The sequence below is a fragment of the Mesoplodon densirostris genome, chromosome 16 (assembly GCF_025265405.1).
Source record: "Mesoplodon densirostris isolate mMesDen1 chromosome 16, mMesDen1 primary haplotype, whole genome shotgun sequence".
Taxonomy (NCBI): domain Eukaryota; kingdom Metazoa; phylum Chordata; class Mammalia; order Artiodactyla; family Ziphiidae; genus Mesoplodon; species Mesoplodon densirostris.
Genome location: NC_082676.1, coordinates 23,147,723 through 23,175,146, shown reverse-complemented (window position 1 = coordinate 23,175,146; position 27,424 = coordinate 23,147,723). Strand labels below are relative to the sequence as shown.

Here is a 27,424-nt window from a genome sequence, read left to right as displayed (position 1 = left end):
CGACAGGCAGAGGGAGGAAGGTGGTACTGGGGCTCCCAAACTCGGGAACTGGCTGGGTCACACCAAGGACATCTAGTCTCTCTGGAGTCCTGGCCCTGTTCTTAACTGGTCTTTACTTGAACTAGAGGCTGTAGGTCGGGTCATGGCACTGGGAGGAGGTTAGGTGACTTCTTAGGGCTGAGAGAGGAAGGAACAGAGGATAGAGGTGGGACTCTGGCCGTGCCTCTGTGTCCCAGCCCTCCCCTCACTCTGCACAGTCTTTGCCTCTGGGGTGCTCGGTCAGGCTGAGCTGAGTTGGGGTTCTAGGTGCTGCAGCGTTGGTTCCCCTTTCGGCCTCTGCTTTGGGCCTTGGCATCGTCCAAGGAGATGTCATCAGTCAGGCTGATGTAGGAGCTAAGGGCCTCCCGGAGTCCCTCACTGAGGGGGGACTCCTCCCCTGTGGCAGATGCTTTGGAGAACAGGAGAGAGCTGTGGAGAGGGGGAAGGAGTTGCATCAGGGAGCCTCACCCTCCTCCCTGCACCTACCACATGGTTCCCTGTTCTCAAAACCTGCTGAAAAACTCACAGTGGTTCCCTGTTCCCTGTCATATCAAACTCCCCTTGACTTCACTCAGGACTGGTGCTCTCTGTTGTACCCCATCTTGTCTGACCTTCCATCCTGGCCACCTTGGTGCCCAGGCATGCCCCATATCCATGCCCACTTTGGCCTCCCTGCTAGTCCCCCCAGCAGACCTGCTGAGCCTGGGCTGGCCTGAGTTCAGTCAACGCTTATTGGCTCCCAGGTGTCCCTGAAGGTGACAAGCCCATTCTGGGTTCCCAGGGGTGGGTCCTTCTAACCCTCCTTTGTTCTGCCTTCACGTTCCAGGGGCTCCTCACCTGTCCAGCTCTTTCCAATTGAGTGGTGTCCTCTGCACAGTCACAGGTAGAGGTATGGACTTGCCAGGGGGTGAGCCGGCCCTCTGCAGGGCACAGGGCTTCTTGAGTAGGCAGCAGATGTCATCCGCCAGCTCTGAGGAAGAGACCTAGACCCTTGACATGGCTGGCTCCAGCCCTGCCTTCCTCCCCAACAACTCCACCCTCACCCTGACAGCTTTCCACACTTGGCAGGTGGGAGCATGAGCCCCAAGCTGTTAATCTGGAAGCTGACATGCAGTCAAAGGTCATTCTGGGCTAGGTTTCGGGAGACGTAATTTACCGTGTGATTTCGGGTAAGTTGATGAACCTCTTTGAGCCCCAGTTTCTGGTTAGAAAAGTGCTTTGGAAAGAAGAAAGCTAAGGGATGATCAGTCTCTACTTGTTCTGTCAGTATCTGCTGCATGGAATGACTGTCCTGAAATCCCCCGATCAGTTTTCCCAGTAGCAGTCTTTCCTCTCTGCTTCTCTGACACTCTGCTGGAGTGGCTGCAGTGCCTGTTACAGAACAGGCACCAGAAAATGCTGAGAATCAACTGAATTCCACGATAGCAACAGCTCGGGGCCTAGTTCCTGTGGAGAGAACCGTGCCAGCCATTGGGGACTTTGACTCAGAACCACAGTGGTGGGTGAGGCACTGGCCTGCACTAACACGGGACACCTCCGTGGCTCTGTTGGCACGAGATGAACTTGGGGCTTCTGGGCTGTGTTTCGTGGCACAGGGACTGGCATGGAGAGAGGGGAGGTCCCTCTTCTGCCTAGATATTCTCCAGCAGGCAAAGTGTCCAAGGGTATGACTAACTTCCCCACAGACCCAAACCCCAGTCTGCTCTCATGGAGGTAGGGGATGGCCATACCAGAGTAATGGTCCACCAGGGCCTGGAGTGAGGGGAAGGTGAGGCGCGGTGAGATGTACAGCCAGCCATTGTCAAGGCGTTGGATCCTGTAGTGTCTGATCCGGTCCCAGGATGCAGGGCGGCTGAGGCGGACCGACAGGGAGTAACAGCCTGAGAAGGAAAGGGTCCAGGGTGGGATTAAGGCTATGCTGGGACCAAGCCCAGCCCAGAGTGGAAGAAGGAAGACATGAAATGGCCACAGAGAGTGGGCACTGGGCCCAGACGAGGGAAGGGGGAAGGGAGGGACAAAGACTTGCTCCCTTGCTCATAAGTGACAACACACTTATCATAGCTAGGGCTCTCGTGAGGATGAAACAAGACCACGCACACAGTGCCCAGAACAGGGCCTGCCACAGTTTAAGTGAGCATTAAGTGTTGGCTGTTCTGATAAAGACTCAAGTGGGCAGAAGTGTTAGGATGTGAAAATGTGTCAGGAGATGTCAGCAAGGATGTGGAGAAAGGAATTCTTACCCTGCTGGTGGAGAGAGAAATTGTACAAGCCACTTTGGAAACAGTTGGCATTATCTAGTAGAGTTGAACATGCTCATACCTCACAACCCAGCCGTTCCATCCCAGCACAATGCCTTGCAAATACATGAACAAAAATATTCATAGCAGCATTGTTCAGAAAAGCCCCAAACTGCAAACAGCCCATATGGACTCAAGAAAATGGTAGGTTCTTGGGGCCTCCCTGGTGGCGCAGTGGTTGAGAGTCCGCCTGCCGATGCAGGGGATACGGGTTCGTGCCCCGGTCTGGGAGGATCCCATATGCCGCGGAGCGGCTGGGCCCGTGAGCCATGGCCGCTGGGCCTGCGCATCCGGAGCCTGTGCTCCGCAACGGGAGAGGCCACAACAGTGAGAGGCCCGCATACCGCAAAAAAAAAAAAAAAAAAAAGAAAATGGTAGGTTCTAGAATGTAACACTATTCAGCAGTAAAAGTTAATAACCACTACACACATAAGCATAGATAAATGTTTAAAATAATGAGCAGAAACAGCAAGTCACAGAAGCATACGTTCAGTATGATTCTATTTAAATAAAGTTCAGAGGCAGCCAAGACTACTGCATAGAGACACGTGTATGGCAAAACTATGAAGAAGGCTTCCCTGGTGGCGCAATGGTTAAGAATCTGCCTCCCAATGCGGGGGAAGCGGGTTCAGTCCCCAGTCAGGGAACTAGATCCCACATGCATGCCACAACTCAAGAGTTTGCATACCACAGCTAAGGATCACGTGTGCTGCAACTATAAGGAACTGGTGAGCTGCAACTAAGGAGCCCACCTGCCGCAACTAAGGAACCCACCTGCCTCAACTAAGACCCGGCATAACCAGGAAAAGAAAAAATTGTGAAGAAAAGTAACTGATTAACACAATGAAGCAGGCAAAGGGCTTCAAAGGGACTGTTGCACAATTTCTTAAGCTGGTAAGTGGGCATATGGATGTTGGTTTTATTATTAGTCTTTTTTTTTTTGGCTGCACCACACGGCATTTGGGATCTTAGTTCCCCAACCAGGGATCAAACCCACACTGCCTGCAGTGAAAGCACAGAGTCTTAACCACTTGGACCGCCAGGGAAGTCCCTGTTATTAGTCTTAAACCTATACCTGAATATTATATTCACTGATGCAAGTGACAGAATTTTTCCAGTTTAGTTTTAGTTTTGTTTTTTTTTTTGGCCGTGCTGCGTGGCTTGTGGGATCTCAGTTCCCAGACCAGGATTGAACCCAGGCCTTGGCAGTGAAAGCCCAGGATCCTCACAACTAGGCCACCAGGGAACTCCCTGTTTTAGTTTTTTAAATCAACTTTATTGAGGTATAATTTATATAAAATAAAATGCATATGTTTAAAGTGTACAGTTTGATAGGTTTCAACGAAAATTTTCATTTAAAAGATAACTGGCTAGAAGAGGAAAAGCACATGGTTGAAAAATGGATAGAGAGAAAAGACTATATAAAATCATAACTATATAACTATATAAAATCAGGCCTCCAGCAGTAGTTTTCAGCAGAGGAGGTTGCATATGAGTGATCTTTATAACTGTAAAGTGGGATTCATTTCTAACACTTCATCAAAGTCAAATGGGAAGAGGGTGCTTAGTGGAATAATAGTAATAACCTATTATTACTATCTAATTATTTAAAGCTATCTGTAGCTTTCATTTATTTAAGTGCTTACTGTGCACTTTTTATATGGATTATCTCGTCTAATTCTCATAACCACCCTGTGAGGTAGGTACAGTTATCCCCAGTTTACAGATGAGAAAACTGGCACAGAGAACCTGGAGGAAGAGCCAGTGACCCTGTCACTTCACCTTTCCCTGTGGAATGCCAACAAAATGCAGGAGTGACTTTCCCAAACCACAGGCAGTGCTCAGTTTTAGGAAGCTTTTACTTTGAGGAAGTGGTCTAAATACTCCATTAAAAGGCAGAGATTTTCAAACTGTATTTTAAAAAGCAAGACCCAACTACATGATAAACACACTTTGAATATTAAAACACAGGCTAAAAGTAAATATGTATCATGCACACATTAATCATAGGAAAACTGGAGTGATTATATTAATATCAGAAAAGTAGAACTCAAGACCAAGGGTATTACCAGAGATAAGAGGATATCCTGAATTTCTATGCACCAGTTACAGAGATTCAAAATATAGAAGCAAAGCCAACAGTATTAACAGAAAAAATAGATGTCCATAATTATAACTGGAGATTTCAACACTCCTCTCTTAGTACTTGATAGGATAGAAATCAACAGGCATATAGAAGAGTTGAACAATGCAGTCAGCCCATTTGATTTAATTAACAAACCTTGGGCCCAACAAGAGCACATGGAATATTCAAGGCAGACTATAGACTGGGCTGTAAAAACAAATTTAAAAGGATTGAAATAATTAAAGGTATGTTTTCTGACCACACAGAATTATGAATTAATAACAAAAAGACATATGGAAAATCCCCAGATGCTTGGAAATAACCCAGGGATCAAAGAAGAAATCATAAGCAAAATTAGAAAATATTTTTAACTAAATAAATAAATTTAAATAAATTTGTGAGCTCAGCTAAATCAGGACTTAAAGGTATATTTTTAGCTTTAAATCTTACACTTGAAGAAAAGAAGGCATAAAATAAAGTTTCTACTTTAAAAAGCTAGAAAAAGGGGCTTCCCTGGTGGCGCAGTGGTTGAGAGTCTGCCTGCTGGTGTGGGGGACGCAGGTTCGTGCCCCGGTCCAGGAGGATCCCACATGCCGCAGAGTGGCTGGGTCCGTGAGCCATGGCCGCTGAGCCTGCGCGTCCAGAGCCTGTGCTCCGCAACGGGAGGGGCCACAACAGTGAGAGAAGCCCGCATACGGCAAAAAAAAAAAAAAAAAGCTAGAAAAAGAATAAATTTAAGTGGAAGGAAATAAAAATAAAATAGAAGACAATGGAGAAAAATCAAATGCTGATTCTTTGAAAAGGTTGATAAAATTGATAAAGCTCAAACTAGACTGATGAAAGAAAAAGAAAAACACCACACAAATTACCAATATCAGGAATGAAGAGGGGACATCGCTACAGATCCTACACACATTAAAAGGATAAGGGCGGGCCTCCCTGGTGGCGCAAGTGGTTGAGAGTCCGCCTGCCGATGCAGGGGATACGGGTTCGTGCCCCGGTCTGGGAGGATCCCATATGCCGCGGAGCGGCTGGGCCCGTGAGCCAAGGCCGCTGAGCCTGCGCATCCGGAGCCTGTGCTCCGCAACGGGGGAGGCCACAACAGTGAGAGGCCCGCATACCGCAAAAAAAAAAAAAAAAAAAAAAGGATAAGGGCATATTGTGAACAACTTTATGCCAATAAATTCTACAACTTAGATGAAATGGACAAATTCCTTAAAAGACACAAATTACCAAAACTGACACAAGAAATAGAAAATTTGAATAGACCCATATCTATTGCAGAAATTGATTCATAATTTTAAAACTTCCTGAAAAGATAACTCTGGGTCCAGATGGCTTCACTGGTGAGTTCTATCAAACATTTAAAGAAGAAATAATATCAATTTTATACAAACTCTTTAAGAAAATAGAGAAGATAACATTTCCCCACCCATTTTATGAAGCCAGCAATTAACTTGCTAAAAAAAACAGACAAAAACATTATGAGAAAACTATAGACCAATATACCTCATATATGTAGACACAAAAAATCTTTAACACACTGTTAGCAAATTGAATCCAGCAATATATAAAAAAGATAATATATTATGACTAAATTGGCTTTATCCCAGGAGTACAAGTTGATTTAAAAATTGAACGTCAGGGCTTCCCTGGTGGTGCAGTGGTTGAGAGTCCGCCTGCCGATGCAGGGGACACGGGTTCGTTCCCCGGTCTGGGAGGATCCCACATGCCGCGGAGCGGCTGGGTCCGTGCGCCGTGGCCGCTGGGCCTGCGCGTCTGGAGCCTGTGCTCCGTGGCGGGAGAGGCCACAACAGTGAGAGGCCCGCGTACCGCGAAAAAAAAAAAAAAAATTGAATGTCAGTGTTAGCTCACTAAGTTAGTAGAATAGAGGAGAAAAAGCATGATCACCTGCAGAAATGTAGAAAAATAATTTGACAACATTCAACATGCACCATGATTTTTTTTTTTTGGCAGTACGCGGGTCTCTCACTGTTGAGGTCTCTCCTGTTGCGGAGCACAGGCTCTGGACGCGCACGCCCAGCGGCCATGGCTCACGGGCCCAGCCGCTCCGCGGCATGTGGGATTCTCCCGGACCGGGGCACGAACCCGTGTCCCCTGCATCGCCAGGCGGACTCTCAACCACTGCGCCACCAGGGAAGCCCCCCATCATGATTTTTAAGAAACAAAAAGAAAACTACAAATAGAAGGTGTAATAATTTCCTATTGCTGCTATAACAAATTACCATATATATAGTGGTTTAAAACAACAAAAAATGTGTTATCTTACAATTCTGGGGGTCGTAAATCTAAAATGGGTTTCACTAAACTAAAATCAAGGTATCAGCAGGCCTGTACTTCTTCTGCAGGCTCTAGAGGAATGTCTATTTCTATGCCTTTTCAGTTTCTAGAAGCCCCCTGCATTCCTTAGCTCATGGCCCCTTACTCCATCTTCAAAGCCAGCAGCATAGCATCTTCCAATCTCTCAAACTCTTACCCTCTTGCCTCCATCTTGTAAAGACCCTTGTGATTTCATTGGGCTCATCTGGATAATCCACGATAAACTTCCTATCTCAAAATCCTTAATCATGTCTACGAACTCTCTTTTGCAATGTAAGGTAAGTCATATTCACATGTTTCAGGGATTAGGACCTGAACATCGTTTTGGGGGCTAGTCTGCCTACCACAGAAGGGTACTTCCTCTTAACCTGACATAAAGCATCTGTGAAAAATCTATAAGTAACATCATAGTTAATGGGAAAGACTGCATTTTTCCTTCTAAGAACAAAGCAAGAATGTTCTTCCCACTTTACTTGTTATACTAGAGGTCCAGTGCAGTAAAGCAAGGGAAAAAAAAAGGTATATGAATTAGAAAATAAGTAGTTAAACTATATTTATAGATAATGTGTGATCATAGATGTAGAAAATCCTAAGGAACCTACAAAAAAGCGACGAGAACTAATAAGTGAATTTAGCAAGGCTACAGGATACAAAGTCAATATACTTTGAGAAGTATGGAGTAAGGTCCTTGCTTCCTTTTCGTTGTTTTCTACCTGACTCTGGAGACCCCTTGACTCTGTACCTTTAAGAGGAATCTCTTCTGGAGCTGTGCTGTGACCCTGAAAAAGCTCTGTGGTTGGGAAAGGGATACATATCTGAAACTAGGCCCTGGAAGCCAACCAACCAGCTGAACTAAGTGACCAAGTCCCTCTATGGGGCCTGGTTCTCCAGCCACCCCACCCTGGCCACTGTCATCACAGTTACTAGACCCAGGAGGGATCCTCACAGCTACACTGAGGATGTGACTGGTAGACTCAGAGATAACAAGCAAGCTCTGTCAAGCCCATGTGGGGTTGTCTACCCTGCTGTGGGGACAGGTCACCTACCAAGGCCACCTTCGACTACCCTGTGTGCCTGCTATCCTGCTGTTCCTTCTCACTGCTGCTCAGCCAGCCCCAGATATCTGCAGCTGGCTCCCAGTTCCAGGACGTCTTTTAAACTCAGACTCCCTGGTTTCATATCCCACCCAGAGTCACACACTATAACACCCCTACATCCTATAACCCTAGCTGTGTCTCTATGACACATTATTTGACTTCTCAGATCTGTTTCTTCCTCTCTAAAGGGGGATAATAATTGTCCCCGCCTCAATAGATTGCCACAAAGATGCAGGTGGTAAAGTAGGTAAAGCACTTAGCAGTGTCTGGCGCATAGCAAGCATCCAGTGCTCCTTATCAGTTCCCTGGTTCTTTGTTCACGCTGTTCCTTTTATATGGAACACTCTTCCACCTGCGTAACCGCCAGCCTTCCTTTGACGACTCAGTTCCTACTCAGACAACTCCTCTCCAGAACACCTTCTCTGCCTGGTAGAAACCCCAGCTCTAGGCTGCCCAGACACAAGTGCTAGCGCCAAAGGTGCTACTCTCCCATCGTCTGTCCCTCAACACTACCCCACCCCACCATATAACCAGCTGTGAGCCTCACAAGGGATTGTCCTAATGTATCTGCCCACCATCTTCCCATCTCAGAAAACAGCAGCACAATCCATTCACTACTAAGCTCCTAACCCCGGCATCATCCCTGGCAGCTCCCATTCTCCCTCACCTCCCATCCAGCCCCACAGAAAACCCTACCGGCTACATTCAGAACATATCCGGAATCTAACCACTTCTTAGCCTGCAATAACTTCCCATGTGGCTTCCCACTTCCGCCTCATCCCCTGCCAAATCCTCTCTGCACCATAGAGGGATCAGATCACATCACTCTCCTGCTTAGAACCCTCCCTGAAGCTCTCACCCTGGAAAGGCCTTGCATGACCTGACTTCCGGTGACCTTGGATCTGCTCCAGGCACACCTGCCTCCTGCTGAGGATGCACCTGTTTACTCTGTTCCTCTTAACTGTCGCTTGATTGTTTCTTTGTGGCACTTGCCATGATCAGTTGCTCAATTACTATTTGTTCACTGTGCACATTGCCAACTGGATTGTGGGCAGGGATTTTGCTTTTTTTTTAACCTCTTTATTGGTACTTTTTATATTGTTGAATCCCCAGCACTTAGAACAGTGGCTGGCCCAGAGTCACCATGCAATTTTTATTTGTTGAATGAATTACTGAGTCTCTGTGATAAACACTGGACACGGCCATGATTACAAGCAGACTTGAAGAGTCCTTGCCACCATTTGCACTCCTACCGCTGTGAGCACAGATGGTGTTGGGGGTCAGTCTGCCCTACCCCAGGCTCTTCATCCTCTCTCCTCCCCTCAACGTACATGCATGCACTCCTTCACTCATCCATTTATACAGTAAACATCTGTTGAACACTTGCTACAAGCTGACACTGCACTAGCCCCAGACACAGGTAATCAGATCTTCATACTCTGGGGAAAGAAGTACTGTCCCTCAGCGTATCCCTCAGCCAGAATTTTCCTTTATGGTCCTCATCTCAAGTATTTAGTTCCCCTGCTGTTAGACCACATACCCTGACTTTGTTTTAAGAAATGTTTATTGCAGCTACAGAAGAGGTCTTTTCAGGATGCTGTGGGAGTTGAGAGCAAAGAGTGACAAATAACCTGGGGAAATGGCATTGCCATGCATCGGGAAGGATCAGTGTGGGTTGGCCAAGTGGAGGACTGGAGGAGAGGGCTTTCCAGGCCCTGAGGGAGGCTCGTGTGCAAGGATGCAGCAGTGGAAAGAACAGGTGTTCATTCGTGGAGTGTCCCGGTGGGCAGTGGGCCAGAAGGTGGGCTGTGGGAAGGAATGGTAGGAGCTATGGCTGGGTGCAGGGCCTGGAGGGAGACCCACTGGGAAAAAGGCAAGGAAAGTATGAGGTCCCGGATTCCAGAAAGCTCCAGCAGGCTGAGCCAGTGTCACACCCTGGCCTGCAGTGACCCGTGGGCTCAGGAGCCATGTTCTCCCAGGTGTTCTGATGATGATGCCGGGAGGAGGGGAGGGGTCCACAGTGGTGTGAGGGAGCACATTAAAACCTGTTTGGGGGACGCAGGTCTAGCAGGACCCTCTGAACTTCTTCTGAGACCTCTAAGAAGCTGATAGCCTCGAGGACCCTTGACTGCACCCTGGACCCTTGACTGTGTGAAGCCTGAGGGCAGGAATCACAACTTATCAGGCCTGACTCAGAGGACATGCTTTTAAGTGTTTCTCGGCTGTCAGAAATCACAGAGGTGAGTCCCTCAGGGGCAGGAAGCGTGTCTTGCTCATCAGTCTCTCTTGCAATGCTCAACACAGTATAGACACATAGTAGGACAGTAGGAAGGCAAGAGGGTGACACTCTTGGGGTCTGGCCCTGGCGCTGACCTCTCGAGCAGTCCTGGGACCTCCACAAACTCTGTGCCCCTTCACACACCAAGGTTTTCGGCCTGACTTGGGCCCTGTCGTGGCTCCCCCCAGGCCTAGAACACAACCAGGTATGCCAGAGGGACTCTGGGGAAGATGGGGGGGTCTTCCCCTCCCCTTCCAGACTCTTGAGTAGTGTTCTTGGGAGCTCAGTGGCCCCAGGCCTTCCTCCATGGTCCACCCACAGGCTCAAAGCCCCTACAGAATTCCCTTCCCAGAGGTACGTCTGGATCTTGGGCCAAAGAAAAGCTGATCCTGATATCACTCACTCACTTGGTCAGTTAATTACTGTTATATATGACAAGATGCATTATGTAAACATGAAAAACATTGTCTCTCATTACTTAATTTTGGGTTCCCTAGATTGGAACTGTGTTTTCAAACTTAAAAGAACATGAGAACCATCCGGAGAGCTTGTGAAGGAAGCAGATTTCTGACCTCTGTACCCAACCGTCTGATTTGGCAGGTCTGCGGCGGGGCCTAAGAGTGCATTGGCAAGACGATACCCTGACAATTCCTGTACACTCAAATCTGAGAACCACCATCTTGTGGCGTCACTCGGGCCCGTACAGATTTAGTGTCAAACTTCTTTTGACCACAAACCACATATGAAATTTTACAGTGACCCAGGACACACTTAAAATTATCGAAAACAAAAAGTTTGGTGAAGCAATGGAAAAAGTTTTGGTGAAGTTTCCTCTCCAAAAGGAAGCCCAGGATGAGAGATTAGAAATCAGTACTGGGAAACTGTTGCCTTTCCTGCAGAATTGGCAAATTCTTCCTTTTTCGATAATGAGAGCTGCATTCTGATCTATCCCTTTTTGGTGTTGCTATGGGGAACCTCAGAGTCAAATCTAACCTTAATCCCAGCAATTTTGTGGATCCTTAAAGATCCTATGGATTCTTTACACCTTAAACTTATGCAGTGCTGTGTATCAATTATGTCTCAATAAAACTGCAAGGAAAAAAAAAAGATCCTATGGATTCTTATCTGCTTTCTCCTTTATTTCTCCACCAGTTCCTCTTGTATATGTGCCTTCTTAGAAAAGGGGCTCAGAGAGGCAATAAGTTTCGGTCACTATGCTCTTCGGGTTGAACCAGGCCAGAGAAGGGGTGTGGGAGGGGCAGGTGAGCACGGAGCACTTCCTGTGACTTCTCACGCTCACTGGGGCCCGGTCTACAGTGCCCCTGCCCCCAACAGCACCGCTATGGTTTCCTGTTTGTAGCTGTTGCACTTGAGCCAGCCCCCAACCCTGGCCTGCCTATGGGTGTATGTGAGGGATGCTGGCGCTGCCTGGAAAATAGTAGGAGGGGCTGGGGAGAGGTCAACCCAGGGGGCTCCCAAAGGAAGGGAAGGAGAGGCAAAGATGCACTGGAAGGGGCCCCAGGAGGGAGACTGAGTAGAGAGCAAAGGACCCTGACGACGCATCCACGTGAGTTCAGTTAAGGGAAGCACAGGCAGCCCGTCCTCACTCCTGAATAGCTTCTCCCTAGTCTGCCCCTGTGCTTGTGATGCCACCGTTACTGTCACAGGTGGGCCTCTCTTGGGTGTCTGAAGTGCGATGAACCTCAGCGGGGTCTGAATCCCAGCTCTGCACTTATTAGCTGTGTCTCCCCAGGCAAATCATTTCTCTTCCCCCAAATCTCCAGTTCCTCATCTGTAAAACGGGGACATTGGAAGTACAATCCCCACAGGGTTGTTTGAAGGCATTTAAAGAGCTAACATAAACGAGGGCACTGCCACTCCTTCAATGTCCCTCTCTGTCCCTGCTGTAAGGGACTCAGGGCAGCTCAGAGAGAAGCAGGGGCATCAGAGACAGACTCAACTTCGTGTTTCGTTTGCACCTGGGGTGGGAGAAGTCCCATATGAACGTGCAGTGTGACATGTCCCTATCCCTCTGTGGGCCTCTGTTTCCCCATCTGCACAGCACAGAGAGGAAGATCATGAGGTGACTCCTAGTGGGTTTTCTGGCTCCGACTGGCTGGTGACCCAAAGCACAGAGACCTTGTCAAGAGATCAGGGTCATGTTGTGTCTTGAGGAGGGAGAAATCACTGCTGGTCAAGGCAGAGAAATCCTGTGACTATACTCTGTTACAAGTCCTGGTTGCTGGAGTGTTGGTTGAGCTGGATCCCTCCTGTGGGCAATTCACACCACTTTTAGAAATGCAGGTTATTGCCCCATTGTTGTTTTTTTTTGTTTGTTTTTTTTTTTTTTTTTTTTTTTTTTGCTGTACGCGGGCCTCTCACTGCTGTGGCCTCTCCCGTTGCGGAGCACAGGCTCCGGACACACAGGCTCCGCGGCCATGGCTCGCGGGCCCAGCCGCTCCACGGCATGTGGGATCTTCCGGGATCGGGGCACGAACCCTAGTCCCCTGCATCGGCAGGCGGACTCTCAACCACTGCGCCACCAGGGAAGCCCTGTTGTTTTTTTTTGTTTTTTTGTTTTTTTTTTTTCCTGCGGTACGCGGGCCTCTCACTGTTGTGGCCTCTCCCGCTGCGGAGCACAGGCTCCGGACGCGCAGGCCCAGCGGCCATGGCTCACGGACCCAGCCACTCTGCGGCATGTGGGATCTTCCTGGACCAGGGCACGAACCCATGTCCCCTGCATCGGCAGGCGGACTCTCAACCACTGCGCCACCAGGGAAGCCCTACCCCATTGTTGATAGGCTCTCACAGCAGCAACAAGTGGTCAGTCAGCCAGACTGCCCGACTCCAAGGCCAGGTCTCCAGCCCTCCACATGTGGCCTCCTACCTCTACCCCCAAGTCACATCACATCTGGCTCTTGGCATGAAAGGGAAAAGCCCATGGCAGGCTGAGCTTACCCACCTCTCCTGGTCTGGCTCTCCCGGATGAGGAAGGCCCCTCCTGGGTTTCCAGGTAACAGCAGAAGTTCCTCAGCTTTCTCCCGGCTCAGGCCCTCATATAACCACCTGGGAGTAGGGAGATGAGCAGAGAGAGGGTCAGGGGTCAGCCTGGGGGTGGGTGGCCCAAGACTCTCCTGGAACCTCTCTTCCCTCTGTGGGCCTCAGACTTCCAAACGTCCCATGAAGAGCTGGCCTCAGGTCTCTCAGGGCTCCCAGCTTTGTCCTTGTCCTCTGAGGCCCCTGGAGCCAGGACCATCTCATGGGGTCAGCCCCAGCCTTTTCTAACTGAAGAGCTCATTCCCAAGTGGCCAGGGTCTGGGGGCAGGTGAGGTGATCCCAGACCCTCTCCTGTCACTGCCCAGTTCCCCCAGCACCCCTACACCATCCACTCACCTGTCTAAGCCTTCACCTCTCCAAGAATTGCCTCTCTTATTTTTTTAATTTTAGTAAATATTTTATTTCAACAGTTTAAAGTTTAACTCTGTAGCCAAAAGGTATGCAGGTGAACATTTACTCATTATCACTGAAATCTAACTTCCACTGTAGCTTATTTGTGGGTAGAAAGTTTGGAACTGGAATGTTCAAGACATTCTAAAATTTTGAAAAAATTCACATAGCCCATCAATAGCCATACGTGCCTCTTCCAATGCTGGGATTGTTGATAACTCTGAGTCCACACCTTCCTTTTCTCTCTTCACTTAATCCCTCACCTATGTATGTCCATGAAGGACTTCACTGCAGTGAAAAGTTCAAGGAGTCGTGCAGGAATTTTTTGGCTTACAGTCCATCAGCTTCTTACTGTCCCCAGAGACATGTCCAGGGGTCCCAGGCAAAGCCTCCAGAAGCCAATTTGATGGAAATGGTTGCCTCCCTGTCATTTTGTGAAATGCCAGAGTCAGGGTTGAGTTGATTCCAAGTAAATAAAGTAGAGAAGCTGTGATTGTCTTGGGGCCAGCAGCAAACTGAGCCTAGTGTTATAGTAAATAAAATACACCATTCATACAACTTAGGAAAATCGAGGCTATAAATGAAGCAGAGGCAAGGAAAGGGGCCTCTTAGAGGTAGTCGGTGTTTCCTCTGTTTAAACTTCACGCCAGGCTGTGGAGGCAAAACCCTGCCCAGCAGGCCCAGGCCACTGGGAGACGCGAGCTGATTCTATGATGTGTCCACGTGTCTCAGGATCCTATGCTGCTTTCCTCAGAGCCAGACATACCACGAGCTTCAGAAAGGAAGGCCATCCAGTGTGGGAGCCGTGCTTTGCCTCAGAACTGAAGCGTGGCTGTCACAGCACACACAGTGACACGGGGACATGTCCCTGGCTCCAGGTTATTCACTGCCTTTCTCTCTCGACATAGAATTTGCTCTGGAGTCGGTCTGCCCCTTACTCTGGGCAAGGGATGGCTCACACTTTTTGAGAGACCCTGCGTCCCCGAGTCCAGCCCTCCTGAGGAAGTGCCTCTTGGAAGGGCAGCCCGAGGAGGCTCTCTGGGGACATTGATGCAGGCTGCCCCCACCTCCTGCAAGTCCCTTCCAGCATTCTCCACCACCAGATTCCCGGCCACCCTCCAAAGCGCAGGCGCCACATCTCCATGAGGCCTTGCCGAGCCCTCTCCTCTGGGCTCCCAAGTCTCACAGGCTGACCTGAGACAGTCAGTCGTCAGCTCCTCTGGAGGGCAGGGTCTGGGCCTGATTTTCCCCTGACCCCAGCTTTGCTCAGCATAACACTGGGCGTAAAGAACTACACTTGTGGGAGGAGAAAGCAGGAAGCTCCCCGGAGGCAGGGCCTGGGGTGTGAACTCACCCATGGGAGATTTTGGCCACGTGGATGCTGGGGATGATGTACTCTCTGCCTGAGATGTCCGACAGCACCGTCCACCAGTCTCCATCCCTGGAGAGAGAAGGGCGAGGGGACCCCTCTCAGAAGGGCCAAGGCCCTGGGCACCGCTCATGTGGGATTCACAAGGACCCTCCAGGTGAGGTCCTGCGGCCACCTATCCCACCTGAGTTTCCCAGGTTTCCTTGCACCAGCCAGTCTGGGTACCTCCTGGGCAGTGAATGGCCTGATTCAGGGCCCCCCTGCAAGGCCCTACCCACCCGCTGCTTTTCCCTACAGGTGTGTCAAGCCGCCTAAAATCCCATTAGAGTGCTGTGTGAGCTCAGCACAAAAGTCCATGCTCTTTTCTCCTGGAAGGGGCCCCTCCTCCCACTAGTGCCTCTTCGGGGATCGGGGGAGGGGAGAGAGCACCCCACCCAGTGCCCTCAGAGGGACTTACTCAGAGACGACGGTCAGTGGCTCCCCCAGTCTCAGAGACAGCTCTGCCTGCTCGCCTACCGGGCAACTGCCCAAGGCCACAGCTTTGGCCTTGCTCCTCTCTGGATGGAGGGACAGAGATGGTCACCCTCTGGCCAGACATGAGTTCCAGTGGAGGCTGGGCTCCCACCATCAATCCTCCCACGGGCACCCTAGGGCGGCATGTCTGCTGGGATCCCGGGATGGCAACCTGGAATCTGATGCTTTTCCATAGGGCTCTGCAGAGCCCTGGGGGTGCCCAGACATCTCTTGGGGGCCCCTCGGGGAAAGGATTGGTGTGGCAAGAGGAAGTGGGGTTCCTGGCTACAATCCCATTTTTTATACAGATCATCGCAGGAGATTCTGATAAAGGAATTCAGCCAACTTAAAGCCGACAGCTCTAAGCAGGTATCAGCCTGGATCTCTGAGCTCAGCTTCTGAAAGGCACCGATGAGGTGGCCACCAGATGGACTAGCTTTGAGGGGCTGGGAGGTGGCCACGGGAGGGGGAGGGCTCCTGGAGGGGCCCAGGAAATCACTGACCTGGACGGGCTTTGTAACTCTGGAGTGCCGTGCACGTGGGCAGAGTGGCTCTCCCGTGACCTCTGTCCAGAGCGACAGGCGTAGGTCTGTGCTGCCCCCTCAGAAGAGGCGCAGCCCCCGGGCCCACTGGGACAGGCCTGGCCCAGAGCAGACGCCCGGCAGGAATGTGTGTCTCAGCCAAGTGTCCTGGTCACACACCTGCCACCTCTTCCTGAGCACCTGCTCTGTGTCAGGGCCTGACGGGTGCTGTATGTGTCTTCTCCATTCAGCCCCATTACACAGCAAGGCAACTGAGGCTCCACGGAGCAGTCTGCCGGGGAGGGCGGGCACAGCTCCTATGCCACATCACCCTGTCCCTGTCCCCCCATGGGCCCAGGGTGGGGGGACTGGGCTGGACAGCAGCAGCACGTCTCTGAAAGGCCCAGACTCCCCGGGAGGCTGGCGTTCAGAGACGGAGTCACAGAGACAGGACACCAAGCCGCCGCACCCCACCCCATCACACCAGGACTGGTCCTGAGCACGTGGTGGCCTTGAGGCCCAATTCTGAGGTTGGACAGCAGGCGGCCAGCGGCTCCCTTAGCACAGGACGCTCATCCCCTCGTCCCCCACTCAGGGACCAGCCTGCCCCGACCATCTAGACCTCCTGATGCCTGTCCAGGCCTACTCGTCCTGAAAACACACGGGCTGCAGAGCGCCCTTCACCCACACCCCATCACCCTCCCTTCTCTTCCTCCTACCCCATCTCAGTAGGGGTCTCTGCATGAAGCTATGAGAAGCAGTGAGGTCAGCAAAAAAGGTTTATGTGCCTCACAGATGCTCCTCAGAGGCTGAGAGGCCTCTGTGAGGCCCTCTAGACAGAGCTGGGGCCCCAGGAAGTGAGGGAGGGAGAGCAGAGGACAGACAAGGACCCAGGGGACGGGTGGGACAGACACAGAGCTGGACGCTATGCGGGCTGAGGGCCTCTGGGACATGAGCAGAATGAGACTGTGGTTCTGGAAATGGACCAGTTCCTACATGTCCTCCCAGACACACATGGAGCCCCCCGTGGTGAGCCCAGACAGGAGCTCCTCAGAACGCAGGGCCTGGCCGTCCCCCCGGTGCAGGGAAATGCCTGCCTGATGCCCGAATACACGGTGCAAGTAAGTCTGGGGAGGGTGTCCTCTGACAAGAACAGAGCCAGGTGGCCAGAAGGGCCCCTCCCCCTCCTGGAAGCCCTGGCCTTGCGCCCCAGGAGCCACTGAGCTGCACATGCTGTCCCCCTGATGGGTCCCCTCCGGTGGCTGAGTCACCTTCATCCTCACTCCTTGGATGAAACGTCCCTTCCCTGATGAGCCCCTCAGCACACACTCTTGGTCAGAGTCCCTTAAAACACTGTCATCAAAATCTAACACAGTTGTAATTGATTACTGGTTTAGCACCTGTCCCTGAGGTTCGACTGTTCCTGAACCCAGGGACTGTATCCGTCTTGTCCACTACTGTGTACCCCGGTCCTGGCACAAGGCCTGGCATGGGGTAGAGCCTTGGTAGATTTTGGATGGATGCAAGGCTGATGGACAAAGGAGTTGCCCAGAATCCATGCTCCTGCTGGGACCAGGGGTAGAAGTACTGAGAGAAGCCCATTCGTCCCCTGGAGACCCTGACAGAGAGGGGAACACAGTGCCCCTCAGTTCCCACAGGCAAGGAGGGCCCCAGGACACCTGCCGGGGGGTCACCCCCTCAGCATCCTGGGCATGACTCAGAGCAGCCTCGGGGCCGCTGCCTGTGGCTAGATTCAGAGGAAATGAGGTGGGGGTCTGTGTGGTTTCCAGATCTCTTCCTGCAGGGCCTGCTGGGCCCCAGGCTCTCGGCGCACACTGCGTGGCTAGAAGGAGGCAACTGCCTCCCCAGCAGGAGTCTACAGGGTCCAGGGTGCCGATCGATGACCAAGGGGACTAGGGGAGGCTGCTGTTAAAGAGAGGAGGAGGACGTTGGGGCTTCCCTGGCCGTCCAGTAGTTAAGACTCCACGCTTCCAACACGGGGGTGCGGGTTCGATCCTGGGTCGGGGAACTAAGATCCCACGTGCTGTGCAGCGTGGCCAAAAAGAAAAAAAATTAATAAAAAATAAGAGTATTTAAGAAAAAGAAAGGTGGCTATTGGGGATGGGGGCTGAGGAGCAGAAAGGAAGCCCCAGCCATTGCAGAGGTCTTTTCAGTTTGAGGGAGAGCCTGCCAAACACAGAGAGCCAGTGTGGCTCTGCAGTCTTCTACCTCTGTTTAACTGTGTGTGTGTGTGTCCTTCCTCCTAGAAGTGCTGCTTGGTTTAGAGTCATCTTGTTATCTCTGATGGCTGATTTTATGTGTCAACGTGGCTAGCCCACAGTACCCAGATATTTGCTCAAACACCAGTCTAGATGTTGTTGTGACACTATTTTTGAGACGAGATTAACATTTAAATCAGTAGACTTTGAATAAAGCAGATTACCCTTCACAACGTGAGTGGGCCTTATCCAGTCGGTTGAAAAGTTTAAGAGAAAAAGACTGAGGTCCTTTGAGGAAGGGAGGATCCTGCCTCCAGACTCCACTGTGGAATTCTGCAGCATCAACTCTTCCCTGGGTCTCCAGCCCTCTGGCCTGCCCTACAGACTTCAGACTGGCCACCCCACAGCTGTGTGAGCCAACTTCTTAAAAAATTCTCTCTTACACACACGCACACACACATTCTACTGGTTCTGTCTCTCTGGGGAGCCCTAACAAATACATTATCAAAACTCCAAATCAGAATGTGATTTGAGAAAGGATTTGTGAGCTGTTTCAGGGAACGAGAAACAAACTGGGGCTGTAGCTCTGACATCAAAGTACTAGATATTGCAAGATACTTTGATTGCCTAATCGTCCTAAAAACTGGTATTTTTTAGTCAGGACTGCTTCAGAAAACCACAATTACAGGGTCAGCCCATGCATTGCATGAACTCATTTTTTCCAATCATCATAGCTCTATTTTGCTTCAAGTATTTCACAGCACCTCTCAGGATAAGAGCATTTCTGTCCAGTAGGACTTTCTGTGATAATGGAAATATTCTATAATTGTATTGCCCAATAAGGTAGCCACTAGCTTCATATGGCTGGAGAGCACTTAAAATATGGCTGGTGTTACTGAGGAGCTGAATATTTAATTTTATTTTATTTTAATTAACTTCAGTTTAAACTGAAATAGCTACATAAGGCTAGTGGCTATCATAATGGACAGTGCAGCTTTGGAGAGCTACGGATGTGGGTTGGTCTTAGGGTTGCAGCTCAGGCTCTGGATAAACTGGTTTAGGAGGAGGGAAGCCATGGGAGATGCCTGGGGGACCATCACACACTCCTGGTTAGTTCTGGTCACCCTCACATTTTCTAGTTTATCTGGTTTAATGTTCTGACCACTAATATGTAAGCTTCCTAAGAGCAGGGACCCTGGCTGTGTGGTTCATGGGGAGGGCCTGGTATACAGCAGGTCCTCATTGATACTTGAGGCTGGAGTGGCTGCTCAGGAAGGGCCTGGCTGCCCTGGGGCCCTCGGCCTACCTGCTTGCATGGGCTCAGGACCCTGGCCTTGCACACAGGGCCTCAGGCTTGGGCTTGGAAGGGCTTTCCCCCTGCTGGGCTGACTTCCCATCGTTCCTCAGCAGAACACTCAGAAGTGCATCACCAAGAGAAATCTGAAAGAGATGCTGTGATGGGGACAGAGCCATGGTTCCCAGCCTGGTGCCCAGACACCTTCCCTCCCCAGCTCAGCCCTGATGACCTCCTTGCTGACACAAGCAAATGAGATCCCTCCCATCAGGACCAGGTTCCAGCCCCTCCACCAGACTGTTAAGGCTTTCTGCAAACCGGACCCTGTTTTCTTTGCCCCCCATCTCTTCTACACTGTAACCGTGCTCCATTCTTTGTTCCTGGGCCTTTGCGTGTGTGAAGCCCCCTCCCATTACTGGAAGACCCTTTTTCCACTTAGGGCCTGTCTGGATCCCACCCTTCTCCAGGAAGCTTTCCCCGAATCCCCCAGCCCTAGCTGATCATTCCTATGGCTCCTCAGAACCACTGCCTGACCTGGGATCACATTCTGCCACTGGGTGGCAGGGGCCAGTGATAGGACAGAGTTCACTCTAGGCACACCAGGACCCACGGCTAGGTGGGCAAGGGGGATCTGAGGGGGCTTGGGAGCTGGCTGGCATGTCTCACGCGCTAAGGTGACACTGAGCACACTGTTACTAGTGTCACAGGGCAAAGTAAGATGCCTGGGAGACTGTATGACACAGTGATGACTTGCAAGCCTTTACAGGATTGGTTGTCGAACCACTTCCCTCTCTTTGCCTCCATTTCTCCATCTGAAAAATGGGGATAACGGTACCCACCATACGGGTCTGAGAGATAACGCATGTGAAGAGCCAGGTCAGGGCCTGCTTTTCCTTTTTCACGCTCCGAGTGTCACTTCCCCAGAGGCCATTCCTGGGGACCTTCCCTTTTTTCCCTCTCGGGGCTCCCTGCTGTGCTCTTCCCAAGTTTTAATTATTCACGTACTAGGGTGCTTGTTTAATGAGCCATCATTCTAGAGCTTGTTGAGAACAAGGACCTCTCTGCCCATTTCCTCAGCATTTTCACCCACACAAGTGTATCACCCACACTTGATACACATTATCTAAATGGACGAAGTGATTATTAGCTCTTTGGACAGGTGTCTTATCCTTAGAATAATTTAAATTCCCAGGTTTCCAGGGTAATGCCGTTTTTTCAAACACTATACGTATTAAGATGTTGTGGGGAGACGGTTTCATTCTTTCAGATGGTTTTCAGTCTCTTCGTTAGAGACAAGGCATAATTATACCCGTTTAGGGACATAGCAGGCTCCGTCCTTGCCTTTGACCCTTTTCCCACACCTGGGTGAAGACAGGTGTCCGTCATGATGGTGGAGTGACTCCCATGGCCTCACGGGCCTTCCTGTCCGAGGAGCAAGGATCCGGCCCTGGAAAATGAACAGCCGTCTGTAGTCTCATGCCATCCACACGCGGATGACGGCCTGTTTGCTCCTGCCTCCCGGGGGAGCTCCGTATTCACGGGACAGGAGAGCTCTCTACCACAAACAGGCCCACCGTTCGGGAATGGCTCCCGGCAGCCACCTCCTGCTCCGACTGTGGGATCCTGAAGCCTTGGCTGCCCGAGACGGCGTTGCTACCTCCGGGGGTCTCCGCTTCCCTCAATGCCAAGGCACCCCTTCAGGCCAGGTGTTCAATAGTCCTTTCCCCTTGGGTATGGGGCCCATGCTCTGTGCTTAACTATGCAGACAGACAGGGGTCCAGAAAATCCCTGGGAGAGATCATTCCTGGGGAGCACGAGTGATTCAGACCAACCAAGCTCGAGCTGTGTGACCTCAGGCAAAGCGTGTAACTTCTCTGAGTCTCACTGGTGCATCTGGGATAATACTGACTCCATGGGGCTGTGAGGAGAAGCTGAGGGGCCTGGCACGGAGTGTGTGCTCAGTAGAGGTTAGTCTCCTTTCCCCTGCTTCAACAAGACAGTCACCAACCACACTGAACCGAGACTTCTCCCCACTGCAGGTGGTGCCGGGGGCTGGGCCCATGAGGCCGGAGAACCCTGCACTCAGGCCGGCAGAGCCCCCAGCACTCTGCCAGCTCCCTTCACCTGGTCCCGTCAACGTCAGGCCTTCTAGGGGCAAAATGAAGACGGTGGGTGGGCAGACCTAGGAGGGGGAGATGGTACTGGCCCGAACTTTTAAGAATCTAATCATGTTAGGTAGGCGCTTTCTAGGGGACCCAGGCATGGGCGGAAGCAAAGAGTTAAAGGCAGCCACGGTCAGCATGTGGAACATCTGGTGTTTTGACCATAGTACTTGACCCTTTGAGAGGTCGGCAGGGTTTGAATGCCATTCAAAACAAGGACCAGGGCCCAGGGAGAGCAACCTCGTGCTCACTGCTCGTAGCTGGTTAGTGCAGAGCTGGATCTACAATCCGCGTCTTTTGTGTTTTTCTGAAGATAATTTTCTGCAGATAATTTCTCAGTGGCGGCGTAAGTGATAAATTTGGATTGAGCTGAAGGGAGACCTCCCTCCCTTTCAACTGAGAAAGATCACCCTTTTAAGAATTGTAGACTCTAGAGCTGAACGTGACTTCAGAAGTTATAATCGAGACTCCTCTTAGCCACTGACACTGCGTCCCAACCGTAAAGCCCACTCCCAGTCTTGAGGGGACCATCCTGCCACACAGTTCCAAGGCCATCGGAAAACAAAAAACAAGCGTACTTACTGTTTTCCTGTCATCAGAGGCTTGGGGCAGGGGCTCGGCTAGGACGTATGCTTTAGCTGAAGAGGTTAGGGCTTTGGGGGGCCCCTTCTGGAAGTCTGCCAATGTCCTTAGTCCTAGGTCACCCGGGACCCTCTCAGCCTGGGAGTCTTCAGGGAGAGGCTCTTGATATTGCTTTGGGGAGCTTGGCATCTGCCTGTGGTCAGCAGTCTGTACCCCGGGGATGGGACAGGAGCCCCATGCTCCTTACAGACCTCCAACTGGCTGGCCCTCCCAAGCACAGCCAGGCCAGGACGCAGGCTCAGGGCTCCTCAAGGTCTGTCACAGGGTCCTTGGAGCTCCCAGCTCGCATCTGCAGGCTCTGTGGTTCTCACAACCACCCGTTTCCTCTGACGGCATCACAGACCATCGAGGAGCCACCTTCCCCAAGTTCCTGTTTATGGGGGAGAAGCAGCTGCCTCATCATGATCCTGGAGGGAGAGGTTTCTCTCTGACTTTGTGGCTTGGTCTGATCCAAGGAACACAGAACCAAGCTAAATGAGCAGGAGTTTCCCATGCTTACCTGGTCATAATAATCACCTGAGGGGCTTGTTAGTATCAGATTCCTGGGATCTCCCCACATCTTCTGAATCCAAGTCACCAGAGGAGCAGCCCAAAAATGTGAATCTTAAACACTCCAAGAGATTCCTTTGACTAGCGAGTATGGGAAGCACTGCCTTGGAGTGTCCCCACCTTTAATGTGCATAGGAATCCCCTGGGGATCTGGTTAAACAGATTCTGGTTCGGTGGGGTTCAAGATTCTGCATTGCTAACAACTCCCAGGCGATACCCATGTTGCTGGTTTGGGAACCACACTTTGCGTAGCAGGACCTGGACAGTGGCTCTTCAAGTGCGGTCCCTAGGCCGGCAGCCTCAGTATCATCTGGAAATTTGTTAGACATGCCAGTTCTCAGGCTCCATCTCTCATCTACCCAATCAGAAACTCCATGGTAGGGGGCCAGTAACCTGTTTTCACAAGCCCTCCAGGTGATTCTGATGTACACCCTAAACTTAAGAACCACACGGCTGGCCCTTTGATTGGTATGTTTAAATCAGTCATTAAAATTTAAATTTAGGGAATTCCCTGGTTGTCTAGTAGTGAGGACTCCACGCTGCCACTGCTGAGGGCCCGGGTTCCATCCCTGGTTGGGGAACTAAGATCCCACAAGCCGTGTGGCGTGGCCAAAAAAAAAATTTTTTTTTGAATTTAAATTAATAAAAATCTCAGCTCATTAGTATCTAAATAACCACCCATTCACTGCCTCCCCATTAGGGCTTAGCAATCCTGGAGACAGATGCTTTTAACATGAAACCGCTATTTCACAGACAATGCAGCCTTTTCTGGGGCCTTGAGCACACCTGGGCTCTCGTTCTCCCTTTCTCCCGGGGACGGCTGGTTTGAGATTTAACTCCTGCGGCACCTGGCGTGGAGAGCTGAGGGAGCCAGAGTGGAGGTTCTAACCAGGATGTTAGGGTGGGTGACGGCCACTCAAGGATGTGGCCTGTGGCTGGGAGGGAACTGATCACAGGCCCACCCTCCTGCTCTTGCCCCCACACCACCACGATGTCCATCTTTTCATCTGACAGGCAGACTTTTGGACTGGCCTTAAGGAGAGGCCCATGAACGAGGAAGGAAGTAGGGAATGACCATCTATGGTCTCAAAAAAAATCCTACCATATCCTCTCCCGTTCCACTCAGGGAGGCACCTGAGAATTAGAGAGCTTAAAGCCTAGATCTGCTGCTTTGTTAGTTTTTTGACCATTTGTAAATTGGTTACCTCTAGGCCTGTTTTCTCATCCACAAAACTGGAATAGGGTCTCACTGGCTCAGTAGGAGGAACATTCAGGAAGGTGTAAGGGCGTGGCCTGTAGTTAATAAAATACTAAAATGCATCGATTTTGGAAGAACTGGGAACTTTTTCTAGCTAGATGTCCTTGGCCAAATCACTTAACTTTCCTCAGCTGTTCTTTGTCTGTAAAACACACTGCCACTTTGCAGAGTTGCCATGAGAACTGGGTGAGACAATTTATACGGAGAAGCTTCACACAATCATCTTGGGTAGGTAGCATCGACCTGGCCACTTCCTTGCCTCTCACAAAGCAGGTACCCCAACTTTTTTATTTTTGGAATACATTGAATAGGAAGAAAGGAAATGAAAATGAGAAGAGGATGAGTGTGGTAAGGACCAGCCAGTTGGGGCCCGAGTCCACGCACACAGCCAAGGTGGGAAACAGGCAACCATCCCTGCCGATGTGTAGCCAAGGCAGCTGGAGCAAGGTGGGTTCGTAGAGCAACTGTGCCCATGAGACCACCTCCAGCTCTGGAACTCTGCTTTTGCCTGTTTTGTAAGGACCTCAGCACAGTCACCTGTATCGGCCCACATGCATTTGTTTCCTGTCCTCTACCAGGATGGACAGGGTCGAGTCATTTTACAAGTATCTGCCACAGACACAGCAACCTCGATGTAGTGGTAGCTGCAGCCCCTGGACCATTCAAAACTGACCTGAGACGGCTGCCTCCTGGAATTATCCTTGGTGGGTATGAAGACAGCCCCTTCTGGCAAAATACAGTTTGGTCTGTTGGAGGAGCCTGGCAGGTGGCTGCAGATCACTACGTGAGGGGTGGGAGGTGGCAACTGCACAAAGAGGGCAGAGCTGAGATGCAGAATGCCTTTGCAAGAGCTTGGCTTCTCCCGCATCACCTCACGGTCAGGCTGCTCACGGTCAGGTTTTCGGTTTGAGAGGAATATAGGCGTGTCAGATGGACTCAGGGCTCAGTCTCGGCTGGCTTACTGGTATGACCTCGGGCAAATGATTTATCCTGGGTCTTGGTTTCCTCACTTTAAATGGACAGCGTTGCTGGGTGGATAATCATCAGGTATGTGAGTACACCCAGCGCGGAGCCCGCACGCAGTCACTCAGTACCCCCCTGAGCCCCAGGAAGTGGCTTGAGAGAAGTCACACCAACCGCCAGGTAACAATGAGACATATACAGCTTTATTTCACCATCCGTAAAAAGTTGTACTCTGACAGAGTAACGCATTCTGTATCTCAGCAGAAAGCAAATGCTACATCCAAAAAGCCCCTTCCTAAGATCAGAACTGTGTAACCCTTCTCTATGTAACATCTCAATGCCCTCAAAGCTGGGCCCTTACTGGGTGGCAGTTGCTTTCACCCTCCTCCTGGTGATACTCTGTGACTGTGACTGTGACTCCCTCACATAGCAGCGGACTGAACAAAATTCTACCCGGACAGGCTGCCCTTACAGATTGGTCCCTTCCCTCCTACAAAAGGGAGTTCACAGGAATAACTTCCTGAGAAATGGGTTCTATCTGAATTTCATTTAGCTTCCATTAAGTCTGCTGAAATCAAGTCGATACTGTTCCTCTCTCCCCAGCCGTTTCCTCATCATCTACATAATTTTCAGGCTATAATACCTCTCCCTTCTGGGGCAATCGAGGGATGGAGAGTGTTCCTCCTGGGAGGTGCTTCCTGCAGACGTCTGGTATGTGGTATCAGACACTGCAGAGACTCAGTTTTGTTCTGACAGAGCAGAGGCCTGGAATTTCGTTTTCCCCTTCCTGTGCTAAAAAAGTCCAGTGATTAAGCCACACTCACTCCTCGGGAAAAACTCCATGTTGCATCAGAACCTCATTATTCATGGGCTTCTAAGAGAACATATCCCTCCCTTTTATTCACAGAAGAGTATATGTGAATTCATTTGGAGAGGAGAAGGTGGCTGGCCACCCGGCCTGCTTCTCTATGTAACAGGCTCCCTTCTGTTGGTCACAGTCAACAATCCAAACAGGAATTATGATCTTCCACATTCCTCAGAACTGCTCTCCTGAAGTCACTTTGCAGATCTTGTTGACCAATATGGAAGCGAAAGGGAATGCAATGGCCTACCCAACCTAGAAACCTGTTCTGCATATTTCCCCTAAAAACACCACTGAAAATGCAAAAAAAGAGTCCCTTTTTTTTTGTTTTTTGCAGAAGCTCTACAAGAAAGCCTGTCTAAAATCACAGAACTATGCACACACAAACACAGACACGCGTGCTCACACACATACATCAGGATCAAACAATCTTAGCTACATAGTTGGGAAAGCACAGGGAAAAGCTGGCAAGAGAAGATATGGAGATCTGACCAGCTGAAGATGTTGGAATGCTACAGTAATGGCATGGAAGTGGTTCTTGGTACATACAAAAAGGGGGGTGGGCAGGCAGAGAGGATGATTCCAGGATACCAGAAAGAGAGAGTCAGTGGCCATGCAAGACTTAAAGATAGATAAGATGCCAGTTTGCTGGATGAAGTGTTATATTATGGAGTGCTTGTTTGAAGGGGTGTGGACTTGCATGGTCCAGGGGAGGAGCATCTGCTTAGCAGGACACCTCCATGGTCTGGTGTCTGTCCAGAACATCAGGAGACTCAGAGGATTCTTGAGCTCCATCTGAGTGATTGCTGGTGACAGATCGGCTGAAGGCACTTTCTCCAGAGCCGATGCTACTTGAGGTGGAGTGGGTCCGTGATCGGGCGAGCCGGGTCATGCTGGCAGATGGGACTGTAAGAAAGAACCAAGAGGACTATAGGAAGGAGCCCTGGTTCAACTCAGCTAATCTAGAAGTTTCACCAAAAGCTTTACATTTCGCTTTCCCAACCCATTTAAGGTGACACCAGGACAAGACAGAGCCATCCCCACTTTGCATTATTGGCTCTAGGTGAGGGGCTATAGGCAAGGCTGCTTTAATCCTCTGGTTCTGGCTGGAATCTCAGCTGATTCTAGTCCACAGCAGAACAAGGGGAAACCTAAGTCCAGAGTATAGCCTCTTAGCTGTGCCCATGCCATTCATAAGGTGATTAGGAAGCAGGCTTTGGGAACCCAAGCAGGTAACCAAAACCTGCAGTGCATGCAAGACTAAACCAAAGAAAGACAAACCACACCACACAAGTAGGAAGGTGTTTCACAAACACAGTGCAAGCCCGATACAACAAGACTACCATCCGTGTCCACAGGCGACCCTTGCTACCTGGGGAGGAGACATGGAGGAAGATGAGGTGTAGGGAGGGCAGGCAGGCCTGGAGCTGGTCTCTGCACAGGGGCTGA

General features: G+C 50.6%; 2 protein-coding genes across 5 annotated transcripts in view; both read right to left on the bottom strand.

Annotated features, from left to right (window-relative positions):
• Positions 1-100: 100 nt before the first annotated feature.
• Positions 101-19,642, bottom strand: SLA2 (Src like adaptor 2). The gene is made up of 7 exons (XM_060078895.1): positions 19,552-19,642; positions 15,450-15,549; positions 14,978-15,064; positions 13,139-13,242; positions 1,770-1,919; positions 877-1,009; positions 101-468 (listed from the first exon to the last, which is right to left on the bottom strand). The coding sequence occupies exons 1-7, from the start codon at positions 19,640-19,642 to the stop codon at positions 303-305; spliced, it is 831 nt and encodes a 276-aa protein (XP_059934878.1). The 3' UTR covers positions 101-302.
• Positions 19,643-25,294: 5,652 nt separating this feature from the next.
• NDRG3 (NDRG family member 3) overlaps positions 25,295-27,424 on the bottom strand; it is a 95,639-nt gene continuing 93,509 nt past the window's right edge. For all 4 annotated transcript variants that reach the window (XM_060120126.1, XM_060120128.1, XM_060120129.1 and 1 more), the window contains one exon: positions 25,295-26,881. In XM_060120126.1, coding sequence (XP_059976109.1) covers positions 26,700-26,881 — 182 coding nt within the window. In that variant the 3' untranslated portion in view covers positions 25,295-26,699. The remainder of the gene's footprint in view (positions 26,882-27,424) is intronic.